We start from the raw sequence: 12622 nt of genomic DNA, 5'->3' as shown, positions 1-12622 counted from the left end.
ATGCAACTGAAGGGGAAGCAAATAAATGAAAGCATATACTGTTTCTTATGGATAGGAACAATTAATGTAAAAAATGTCCATAGTACCAAAAGGAATATATAGATTCAACACAATCAATATCAACATACCAATGCCGTTTACCATAGAACTGGAACAAATAATCCAAAAATTTATATGGAAAAACAAAGACACCAAATAGCCACAGCAATCTTGAGAAAGGAGAACAAAGTTGGAGGTATCATGCTACCGTTGATAAAACTATTCTACAAGCCCACAGTAATCAAAACAACATGGTACTGGCATAAGATGTATAGATCAATGGAACAGAATAACCCAGAAACAAACTCACACCTATACGGGACATTAATCTATGGATAACGAGGGAAGAACTTACAATGGGATAAGCACAGTCTAGTCCAGTGATGGCGAACCTTTTGAGCTGGGCGTGTCAGCATTTTGAAAAACCCTTACTTAACTCTGGTGCCGTGTCATCTATAGAAATTTTTTGATATTTGTAACCATAGTAAAACAAAAACTTATATTTTTATATTTATTTTCTATATTTAAATGCCATTTAACACAGAAAAATCAACCAAAAAATGAGTTCGCCTGTCACCTCTGACACGCGTGTCATAGTTTCGCCATCACTCTGGTCAATAAATGGTGTTGGGAAAACTGGACAAATATATGCAAAAATGATACTAGACCATTTTCTTACACTATATATCAGAATAAACTCAAAACTGATTAAAGACTTAAATATAAGATGCAAAACCATAAAACTCCTAGAAGAAAGATAGGCAGTAAACTTTTTGACATTGTTCTTAATTATATATAACACTAGAATCACGGTGCATGAATTCATGCATGGGTGGGGTCCAGCCGGCCTGCCCCAATTGGGCTAATTGGGGCTAGGCCAGCCCACGGGATGGAACATGAGAGGTTGACTGGTCAGCACCACCCCTGATCAGGCCGGTTGGCCAGCAACAGTTAATGTCATAGTGACTGGTCACTTTGGTCACTTGGTTTTTATATCAATACTAATAAAAGAGAAACATGCAAATTGGTGTCACTCTGCTATGCCCACCAGCCAATCAGGATGAGTATGCAAATTAATCCAACAAAGATGGCGGTTAATTTGCATAAGCCAGTGGGAGAAAGATCAATATCATATGATCTCAGTCATATGTGAAACATAACTAAGAACATAAAGTGATGAAAAAATAGACCTAGAGACATGGAGACATGGAACACACTGTCAACCCTCAGAGGGAAAGCAGGAGAGGGTGGAGGGAGGGTGGAAGAATTCAACCACTGAACTCATGTGCATATATGCATAATCCATGGACACAGACAATGGGGTGGTGAAGGTTTTGGGGGTAAGGTGCTGGGAGAGGTCACTAGGGGTAAAAAAAAAAGGGACATATATAATACTTTCAGCAATAAAAAGAAAAGTAAAAAGCCAGCTCTAACCGGTTAGGCTCAGTGGATTGAGCATTGGCCTATAGATTGAAGGGTCCCAAGTTTGATTCTGGTCAAGGGCACAAGCCCAGGTTATGGGCTCAATCCCTCGTAGGGGGTGTGCAGGAGGCACATGATCAATAATTCTCATCATTGAAGTTTTCATCTCACTCCATCTCCTTTCCTCTCTGAAATGAATAAAAATATTTTTTTTTAAAAAAAATTAAAGCTGTCTGGAAAATCAGGTCCCTGTGACCCCAGAACTGATCTTTCACAACATTGCCTTAGTGCACAATACCCACAGGGCACTTGGAGTCTGCCTTTCTTCCCATCAGGACAAATGAAAACTCAGTTCTCATACTGAGGCTAAAGATGTGAGATGGGAAGTAAGTGGGGAGGTTAAATGGATGCCAGCTTTCAGTGTGGGGTGGCTAATGACCAGCAAATGATGCAATGACCAGCTAATAGTTTGAATTTAGAGTGGGTTTCATTGGTCTCTACACCTACCCTCTCCCAAACACACACACTCACAACCAAAACCTGATTGGACTGTCTCATGAGGAATTGGTCAAGAGGCTCAAGTGTTTGTGAGAAGCTGGTTGATTTCTAAGAAATTCTTACTGCAAATAGCTGCAGGGTGGAGTAAACAGGAAGAAAAGAGAAGAAAGGGACTTATAAGAGGAAACAGTAAGAGGGGGAAGACTAAAAAAGAAGAGCCCAGCTGCACAGAAATCTCAGCTACTCCACTGGCCACCTCTTCAGTGCCCCCCACAGCCCAGGATGAAATTGGTTCTGCAGTGAAGAGGCTGTTATTGCTAAAAATGAGCTACAATGTGGCCACGGGGGAGAACTACAAGGCGGACTGCCTTCCAGAGAACCTTGCACCTGGGTTAGTGGCCCAGGTGCCACGGAAGCTGAAGTGGATTTTGTGGACCCCTGAACTGTACAGAGGAACAGTGTAAAAGGCAGTGACTATGACAAGCTCATTGTTCTGTTTGGAAGCAGTGGCACTGACCAAGAGCTGATAAACAGAATAGAGAGAGTCAAGGGGCCAGAGACCGCACCGCTTCCTGCACAGATGCACATTCTTCTCACACAGAGACATGAACCAAGTCCTCGATGCCTATGAAAACAAGAAGCTGTCTCGCCTGTATGTGGGCAGGGGCCCTTCTTCCGAAGCCATGCATGTAGGCCACCACATCCTGTTCATTTTCACAAAGTGGCTGCAGGACATGTTGAATGTGCTCTTGCTCATCCAGATGGCAGATGAGTAGAAGTACCTGTGGAAGACCTGACCCTGGACCAGGCCTATGGCTACTCCATGGAAAACGCCAAGGACATCATCACCTGCGGCATTCACATCAACAAGCCCATCTTCTCTGACCTCGACTACATGTCGTTGAGCCCAGACTTCTACAAGAACATGGTGAAGATTCAGAAACATGTGAACTTCAACCAAATGAAGGCATTTTTGGCATTGCAGACAGTGACTGCACGGGGAAGATCAGCTTTCCTGCCATCCATGCTGCTCCCTCCTTTAGGAACTCATTCCCACAGATCTTTGGGGGCCAAGATGGATGTCCAGGAACTCATCCCCTGTACCATCAACCAGGATTCCTAATTCAGGATGACAAGATATCACACCCAGGATCTTCTATCCTTAACCACCCTGCTACACTCGACCTTCTTCCCCTCCCTGCAGGGGACGAAGACTCAAAGGAGTGCCAGCGACCCCAACTCCCCCATCTTCTTCACAGATACTGACAAGCAGATCAATCCAAGGTCAACAAGCATGCTTTTTCTGGAGGGAGAGTCACCATCGAGGAGCACAGGCAGTTTTAGGAAAACTGCCAGGTGGACATGCCCTTCATGTACATGACCTTCTTCCTCGAGGATGAGGACAAACTGGAGCATATCACCTGTAGGTCCTGCAGCACCTCCTTGCGGAGCACCAGGCCAGGTGCAAGGAGGCCAGGGAAGAGATAGTCAAAGTGTTCTTGACCACTGGGAAGCTGTCCTACGACTTTAAATAACGCCCATTTTATATCTGCACAAAAGAACCATAATTTACCCAGAGGCTCTATCACATGGCTTCCCATTCCTGGTGTCTGTAACCCCTTGTGTCTGTCAGTACATTTTCTCCAGTGTCATCCTTTCCCAAGAAACCTTTTGAGCTGCCTGCTCAGCCCCTAGGAGGACTTCCATTGGAAAACATCCCACCCCACATAGACCCTTAAACCTGAGGGCTAGACAGCCTGAAGTCTAGGTGTTCATTTCAGGAAGTTTAATGGGCACAGGCCTATTTCAGCCCATGCCCCCAAAAACAAACATAAATGCTAGATGTGCTTTTGACTGAGAGGTCTCCCAGCTTGAAAGCTGCTTTTCACACTGAGTATTGGCCCTAGGTCGCCGCTTTCATTAAGTTGAATCTGTGGGAGAGACTTCCAGCTCACTTCCTGAAATCCAGACCTCATGTGTTATCCTGGAACCTCTGCCCTTCCCTGAGCCTCCCAATGCTGCTTCCAGGGACTGGCCCTGAGCACAGGTACTGTGCCCCCACCATGTGGCAGCTGAGAGGAATCCATTTCCTTTGAAGAAACCTTTGTCCTGACACTTGATTGGCTCAGAAGACTGTAAGAAGCAGTGCCCTGCTGGTGTCCTGGGCTGTAGAGAGCAAGCAGCAGCCCCAGACACCAAGGGAAACATGCAGTCTTGTACCCTGTGTAGTCTGGGAAAGTAAAAAATATTCCGGGAAAGCCTCCATGGAGGTTTAGGGTCCACTCCTCAGCACAATACCCTAAATAAATTTCATTTGGTCCCACAGGGGGTGGGTGTAGGGTTGGAATATATATGTGACATACAAACCACGTCTCCTGGCCAACCGACCTTTGTGGACAGCCAATTGAATTAATTAGCCATTTCAGTGGGAAGAAAGTTAGTCTGTCTGTATCATGTTCAGGCTGCCCTACCTCACATTTAACACCCACATTTTTGGAGTCATGGGAAATCTCTGTAAGACAAGTCATCACATGGAAAGAAATTACAAGAAACAGGGACTATCAGATATGATGATATGCCTCAGGGATTTTTGTCCCTAAGAATATTAAAATTAAAAGCAGATTTGAAAAGTGTTCCAAAAGGTCTAACTAAATAGTTAATTTTATAAAAATATTTTACTTCATTCTGTTCCATAGATGAGTGTGTACTATCTTTCCTTCGGCTAAAGTGTGGCATCATTGATTTAATATATGTATGAATATATTTTTCTTCCAGATCAGGGGGGCAGTAAATTTTAAAGTAAAAATTCAGATAGGAAATATGTTAGGCTTCTAGGCCATATGATCTCTGTGACAATTCCTAAATTCTCATGTTGTAGTGCAAATGTAGCCATAGACAATTCACAAGCAATTCAAAAAATTACTTGGGCTGTGGGTTACAAGTTTTGCTTAAAAAATAATTGTCATAATGCATTAGAAACTGAATATAACCAGAGTGATAGTTCTTTCATTTTGCAGGATTATTTTGGGATTCACCCCATGCTTAAGCTGGAATAATTTCTTAAAAAATATGTTTTTACTGATTTTCAGAGAGGGAGAGAGAAAAATATCAATGATGACAGAGAATCATTAATCGGCTGCATCCTGCATGCCCACTCCCCTCACTGTGGATCATGCCTGCAAGCCAGGCATTCACTGGGGATCATGCCTGCAAGCCAGGCATATGCCCTGACCAGAATCAAACCATGACCTCCTGGTTCATAGGTCAATGCTCAACCACTTAGCAACATTGGCTGGGCAACAATATCCTTTTTAAGTAATTCTTTTATTTATGTTTTTTTAAATGAATGATTGAAATAAAAATAGAATACTACTAATGCAATAAAAACCGAGAGGAATATATTAAAAATATTGGCTCCATAGTTGGTAAAATAAACACATACATAATATTGACGAACCCAAGCAGAAGCTGATTTAGAAATTTTTATTTGCACTAGGTGTTAAATTTACAGATGTTGTGGAATAAAAGTTGTCTATACACAATGAGGCACTCATGTTGAATTCTGACTGATGTTAAAATGAGAGCGAGACACTAGCTAAGTGAGTAGTAAATAGAAAATTGTCTAATCCTCTTCTTCCTCTGAATCCTCCTCTTTGGGTTTGGAGAGGAGTTTCATTACTCGGTGTATAGGAGTTGTCACAGACTCATATTTCCACCCCTTCCTCATAAACATCTTCTCAATCACACCTGGCATCTTGTAGCCCTTGCTTACAATGAAATCTTTGAAAGCAATTGGTCCATAAAGTTCATCAAAATTGTCTGGTTCAAGATGCCTTCCATTGCTCCAATACTCCTTGGCACGGACAAGTTTAGGGTCGAGCAAAAGCTGGTCATTGGCCAGCTTTTTCCAGCATTTGGGGTCCTGGTACCATGCTCCATACCTTATCTTCTCCCGTTTGGGTTTATAATGGTCTTCTGGTTTTCCGAGTTTCGTTTCCCAGTTACCTTCCTGCAGGGAGAATTTTCTCTGCTTTATTTCATCTAGCTGTTTGCAGGGCCTGATATTCAAAGGATGCTGGCTTGTTTCCTTTATTTTGCCTGTATTATCGGCCAGTGGGACCTCAAGGTTCATTTCAAACTTTTTCATGATGTCCTCTTCATCAATGTCTATGTTTTCAAACTTCTCATTCATCAATCTGCATGATTTAATCACTGATGCTCTTCTTTGTTTTTCGTAAACAGGAAGTTTGCGGATATCCATCATGCATGAAGCTTTTGTCTCTTCCTCAGGAAACAAACTGCTTAAATCTGACTGGAAACTCTCCTTGGTGGATTCCAGGTGGGCTTTTTCTGCAGGTTCTAGGTTGACCTCCTGGGGAGGCTCCAGGTTGCCCTCCTCAGGATGTTCTTCACACAGGTGTGTGGGGGTCTTCTTTCTTTCCTTGGTGCCCTCACAATATGCCCACGTGTCCTCCAGCTCCCTGTCAGGATCTAGCACTTCCAGGACCTTGAGCAGGAGGTCTGGAGGGAGATCTTTCTCCAGTTTCAGGTAGGTTGCCAAGGGATGCTGGGTCAGGCTGGCTTTAGTGTTCTCTACAAAGGCCTTCCGTGCTGGCTGGGCTGCCAAGAGCGTGGAACACAGGTCCGCTCCCTTGGGCGGCTGCCTGTGAATCTTTTTGGGTGGAGGGCGGGGAATTCTATGAGCAATCAAGGGGGGAAAGCCCTCCCGAGGGCCATGAGTGATCACATCTTCAGCAGATGGACAGCCCTTTCTGAAGTCGTCCAGTCCCTCCTTCACAAATACCCACCGCCTGCTGTCCATGGAGGCGGGGCACTTCCCAAGCTGCTTGTTCTGCCTGGAGAGATAGCGGGAAGGCAACCTGTCCCTGTCCTTGAAAGAGGGCTTACATTTCACGCCCAGGGGCAAGGGCTCCAGTGGCCTGGGCGCAGGCATCCACTTCTTTCTGGGCTCTGGCTTCTTGTCCAGCTTCGGCCCTGACTGCCACCGCTTGATCAGCCCCGACGCTATGAGCGCCTTCTTCCGCAAGTCCGACTTTAACAGCCACCCCTCATGGGGCTCAGGTAAGGGCCACTGCCGGCCCGCCATGGCGCCCTTGGCCCAGGGCGCCCAGCGGCCTCAGGGGTTTGTTGTCCCAGCGGCCCAGTTGCTAGGAGACCATTGCCAGGCGTGGCAGCATTCTTATTCTTTCCTGAGGCAGGTCAGCACGCGCCCCTGCACAGCCTGCATTGTCCTGGGATGGCCCGCAAGGTTGCATTCTTGCTTGTGGTAGAGAATTGTCTTCGTGTATGGGCACACCACAGGTCAGCTGCCCATTCATCTTTTGATGGACTTCTGGATTGATTCCAGTCTGAGGCTGTTTGTAAATCAAGTGGCCATGAATATTTCACTTATTCACATCTTCATACAAGTACTTTCATTTCTCCTGGATCAATTATAGCTAGGAATTGAAAGGCAGGTGCTTCTGAGAGGTTTGTTTTTTCTTATGGACTGTACTCACAGCCCTCAGGTTTTGATATTTGCCCAAATATGGGTGAGGTGAGTGAGGCATTGGGTATACAACTTAATGTGGCTCCCAAAATCCCCCTCAGAAATCAAGATCAGTTATCTTTTAAGGTAACATTGCCAACATAATCTGAAAAACAGTGCCATATTAAAGTCTGAGGGCAAAGGATAGATCAGTACTCCTACTGAACCTGTCTGAATTTAAAACCCATGTGTTGTTCACCATTGGTTTTCTTTTTAAAAATAGTATTTGCCTTTTTTGGATACTGGTATGTTGCTTGGAAACAGTTTGATTCTTTGGTGTCCTTTTTAAAATTTTACTGAAATAAGCAGAGCAGTTCCCTGTGATAGTACAGGCCTAAATGCTGTTCTACCATGTTGTATGGTTAACTGTTCCTCACTTCTGCAGCAAGACCCTTCCACGTAAATTATTCAATGCCTGTGCATCTAGAGATGTTTTAGTCTGGCTGACAGTAAAGGTCACTATTGCAGGCCCTGTGTGAGTATCAGTTATCAAGAATCCTTTCCAGTGGTTTCTTTCCTGGCTTCTAATAATGTATTCACACAGGAGCTGATCAGTAATCAGCAGAATCATTCGTGTGGGGGGCAAGGTTCTGTAGTTCCCTCTCTTTCTCTCATTTTACTCTCTGGTTGTCTGCCTTGAGAACTCTACCCACCTTGTTCTCTACAGTGTCTTAGCTCCATCTCCTCTACATACTAGTAGCGAGACTGCTGGTCTTTGCTTGGGTTCTGCCTCTCTGAGCTATGGCCTAGAAACTCAAGGAATTTGGAGCCATCATAGGACTCACTTCCTTTATTTACTATCTGTGAGGGATCAGTCTCTGCTTCCTGATGTCCAGTGTCTTTTATAATTTTATCTTATTTTATTTCATTATTTTTCCAGGTGTTCCAGGGCATATATCTGATCCCTGTTACTCTATTTTGGCCAGAACAGAAAATATAATTTACTTCTTTTCTTTTGTCTCCATCAATTTGTAAGTCTGCCTTTTCTTTTCTTTTTTTTTTTTGTCTTTTATACATTTTATTTAACACAGCCTACCTAAATTATTCTTTTTTTTCATTTTTTTTTATTGCTTAAAGTATTACAAAGGGTATTACATATGTATTCATTTTATCCCCCCACCCTAGACAGTCCCCTAGCCTCCCCAATCACCCAGTGTCTTATGTCCATTGGTTATGCTTATATGCATGCATACAAGTCCTTTAGTTGATCTCTTACCCCCCTACCTCCTGCCCCCCAACCCTCCCTGGCCTTCCCGCTGCAGTTTGACAATCTGTTTGAGGCAGCTCTGCCTCTGTATCTATTATTGTTCAAAAGTTTATAATGGTCTCTATTGTCCCTGAATGAGTGAGATCATGTGGTATTTTTCCTTTATTGACTGGCTTATTTCACTTAGCATAATGCTCTCCAGTTCCATCCATGACGTTGCAAATGGTAAGAGTTCCTTCCTTTTTACAGCAGCATAGTATTCCATCATGTAGATGTACCACAGTTTTCTAACCCATTCATCTACTGATGGGCACTTAGGCTGTTTCCAGATCTTAGCTATGGTGAATTGTGCTGCTATGAACATAGGGGTGCATATATCCTTTCTGATTGGTGTTTCTGGTTTCTTGGGATATATTCCTAGAAGTGGGATCACAGGGTCAAATGGGAGTTCCATTTTCAGTTTTTTAAGGAAACTCCATACTGTCTTCCATAGTGGCTGCACCAGTCTGCATTCCCACCAGCAGTGCACAAGTGTTCCTTTTTCTCCACATCCTCTCCAGCACTTGTCGTTTGTTGATTTGTTGATGATAGCCAGTCTGACAGGTGTGAGATGGTACCTCATTGCTGTTTTGATTTGCATCTCTCGGATGATTAGTGGTAAGTCTGCCTTTTCAAAGGTCACCGATGACTTCTAAACCATCAAATACCTTAAAATTCTTGCTGTTCTCCATGATTAGAGATTGTAGATCACACATTACTGAACAAATTCCTCTCTTATAATCCATAACAATCTATTTTTCTTTTTTTCTTACTACTCAGGATACTCATCTACTTTTAAATCCATAAAATAAATACTAAACTCCTTAGCATATAACATTAGATGTTTTACCATTTCGTTGCAGCATAATACACTCCATGACCATTGATGCTGTTGCAAATGGTAAGAGATATTCCTTTTTTACAGGTGCATAGTATTTCATTGTGTAAATGTACCACAGCTTTTTTATCCCCTGATCTTCTGATGGGCAATTGGGCTGTTTAGAAATCTTAGTTATTATAAATTGCACGGCTATGAACCTTAGGGATGCATATATTCTTTCTGATTGGTGTTGCTGATGTCTTAGGATATATTGCTAGGAGTGGGATCACTGGGTAAAATAGGAATTCCTTTTTTAACTTTTTGAGGTAACTCCATACTGTTTTCCACAGTGGCAACATCAGTCTGCATTCCCACCAGCACTATACTGGGGTTCCCTTTTCTCCACATCCTCTTTAACACTTTCGTTTATTGATTTGTTGATGATAGCCATTCTGACAGGTATGAGATGATAACTCATTGTCAATTTAATTTGCATCCCACTGATGATTAGTGACTGAGCATGTTTTGTATATCTGTTGGCCTTCTGTATGTTCAGTTTGGAGAAACGTCTATGTAGGTCCTTTGTCCTTTTTTAAATTGGATTGTTTGTTTTCCTTTTGTCAAGCTGTATGAGTTCCCTACATATTTTGGAAATTAACCCTTATTGAATGTATGATTGTCAAATATATTCTCCTATTCAGTGGGCTCTCTTTTCACTTTATTGATGGTTTCTTTTGCTGTGCAGAAACTTTTTATTTTGATGTAGTCCCAATTTATTTATTTTCTCCTTAGTTTCATTTGCCCTAGGGAATGTATTGGCAAACATATTGCTACAGGAGATGTCTGAGATTTTGCTGCCTATGGTTTCTCCTAAGATTGTTATGGCTTCATAATTTACTTTCAGTATTTTATCCATTTTGAGTTTATTCTTGTGTATGGTGTAAGTTGGTGGGATAGTTTCTTTCTTCCTTCTTTCCTCTCTCCCTCCCTCCCTCCCTCCCTCCCTCCTCCCTCCCCTTTCTTTCTTTCTTTCTTTCTTTCTTTCTTTCTTTCTTTCTTTCTTTCTTTCTTTCTTTCTCTCTTTCTTTCTTTCTTTCTTTCTCTTTCTTTCCTTCAATTTTCCAAACACCAATTATTAAAGAGTCTGTCTTTACTGCATTGCATGTTCTTGCCTCCTTCGTCAAATATTAATTGAACATAATGGCTTGGGTCAATGTCTGGGTTCTCTGTTCTATTCCATTGATCTATATGCCTGTTTTTGTGTGTGGGTCTTTTTGTTGTTGTTGTTGTTGTTGCTGCTGCTGCTGTTTTTTGCCGGTACCAGGATGTTTTGAGTACAGTGGCTTTGTAGTATAACTTCATATCTGATAGTGTTCTTTTTCCAACTTTGGTCTACATTTTCAAGATTGCTATGGCTATTCGAGGTCTTTTTTTATTCCATATAAAGTTTTGAAGAGTTTGTTTTAGATCTGTGAAATATGCCATTGGTATTTTAATAGGAATTGCAATGAAGCTATAGTTTGCTTTGAGTAGTATGGACATTTTAATGATATTGATTCTACCAATCCATGAACACTGTGTATTTTCCCACTTGTTTAAACCTTCTTCTATTACTTTTTTGAACATTCTACAGTTTTCCAATTGCAGATCTTTAATCTGCTTGGTTAGGTTTATTCCTAAGTACCTAATTTTTTTTTGTTATAATGGTAGATATGATTATTTTCTTAGTTTCTCTTCCTGAGAATTCACTGTTGGTATATAAAAATGCCATATATTTCTGGGTGTTAATTTTGTAACCTGCTATGTGGCTGAATTGATTTTTTATATCTAGTAGTTTTTTGGTGGAGTATTTATGGTTTCTATGTACAATATCATGTCATCATCAAATAATGTGAGTTTTATATAATCTTTTCCAATTTGGTTTCTTTTTTATTTTTTTTTCTTGTCTGATTGCTATAGCTAGGACTTTCAGTACTATGTTGAACAAGAGTGGTGAAAATGGTAATCCTCAATTTATTCCTGATCTTAGTGGAAATTGTTTTAGTTTTTGCCCATTTAGTATGATGTTGGCTGTATGTTTGTCATATATGGCTTTTATTATTTTGAGGTATGATCCCTCCATTCCCACTTTGCTGAGAGTTTTTTTTTTTATCAAAAAAGTGTGTTGTATTTTGTCAAATGCTCTTTCTGCAGCAATCGATATTTTCATGTGATTTTTGTCCTGCCATCTGTTTATATGAGATATCACATTTACTGAATTGTGAATATTGTGCCAGCCTTGCAACCCCATACTAAATCCCATTGGTCATGGTGTATGATAGTTTTAACCTATTGCTGGATCTGATTTGCTAATATGTTTTGAGAATTTAGCAAATAAATTCATCACGGATATTGGCCTATAAGTCTCATTCTCTGTAGCGTCTTTATCTGAGTTTGCAACTGAGGTAATGTTGGCCTTATAGAAAGAGCTTGGAAATGTTCATTCCGCTTGAATTTTTGGGAATAGTTTGAGGAGGATAGGTGTTAGTTCTTTGAATGTTTAGTTAAACTCACCTGTAAAGCCATCTGAACCAGCACTTTTGTTTGCTGGGATTTTTTATTTTTTATATTTTAATTACTGTTTCAATTTCATCAGTAGATATTGGCCTATTCAGGTTTTCTGATTCTTCTGGATTGATTTTTAGAAGATTATCTTTTTCTAGGAATGTGTCCATTTTGTCCAGGTTGTTCAGTTTCTTTTGGAATATAGTCATTCATAGTATTTTTTTTATGGTCCTTTGTATTTCTGTGGGGTCAATTGTTACTTCACTTCTCTCATTTCTGATTTTTTTAAAAAATTTTGGTCCTCTTTATTTCTTGATAAGTTTGCCTAGAGGTTCATCAATCTTGTTTATCTTTTCAAAGAACCAACTCTTGGTTTTATTGATCTTTTGTATTGTTTTTATAATCTCTATTTCACTTATTTCTACTCTGATCTTTATCATTTCCTTCCTTCTACTTTTGTATTTTATTGTTGTTCTCTTTGTAATTCTTAAAGTTGTAGGGTAAG

General features: G+C 41.1%; 1 protein-coding gene and 1 pseudogene across 1 annotated transcript; one reads left to right on the top strand and one right to left on the bottom strand.

Annotated features, from left to right (window-relative positions):
* Positions 1–1840: 1840 nt before the first annotated feature.
* LOC132223644 (tryptophan--tRNA ligase, cytoplasmic-like) lies at positions 1841–3494 on the top strand (annotated as a pseudogene).
* A 2087-nt stretch (positions 3495–5581) lies between these two features.
* On the bottom strand, positions 5582–7066 carry LOC132223643 (putative protein FAM47D). The gene has a single exon (XM_059678716.1). It carries the CDS (start codon positions 7064–7066, stop codon positions 5582–5584), a length of 1485 nt encoding a protein of 494 aa, XP_059534699.1.
* Between the last annotated feature and the right edge of the window lie 5556 nt (positions 7067–12622).

The sequence above is a fragment of the Myotis daubentonii genome, chromosome X, assembly GCF_963259705.1.
Source record: "Myotis daubentonii chromosome X, mMyoDau2.1, whole genome shotgun sequence".
Taxonomy (NCBI): domain Eukaryota; kingdom Metazoa; phylum Chordata; class Mammalia; order Chiroptera; family Vespertilionidae; genus Myotis; species Myotis daubentonii.
The sequence above is the reverse complement of the archived record's forward strand: the minus strand, read 5'-3'. Positions and strand labels throughout refer to the sequence as shown.

Bases quoted from the DNA above. Each gene is read 5' to 3' on its own strand.
- LOC132223643 (XM_059678716.1), bottom strand. From the start codon at position 7,066: ATGGCGGGCCGGCAGTGGCCCTTACCTGAGCCCCATGAGGGGTGGCTG.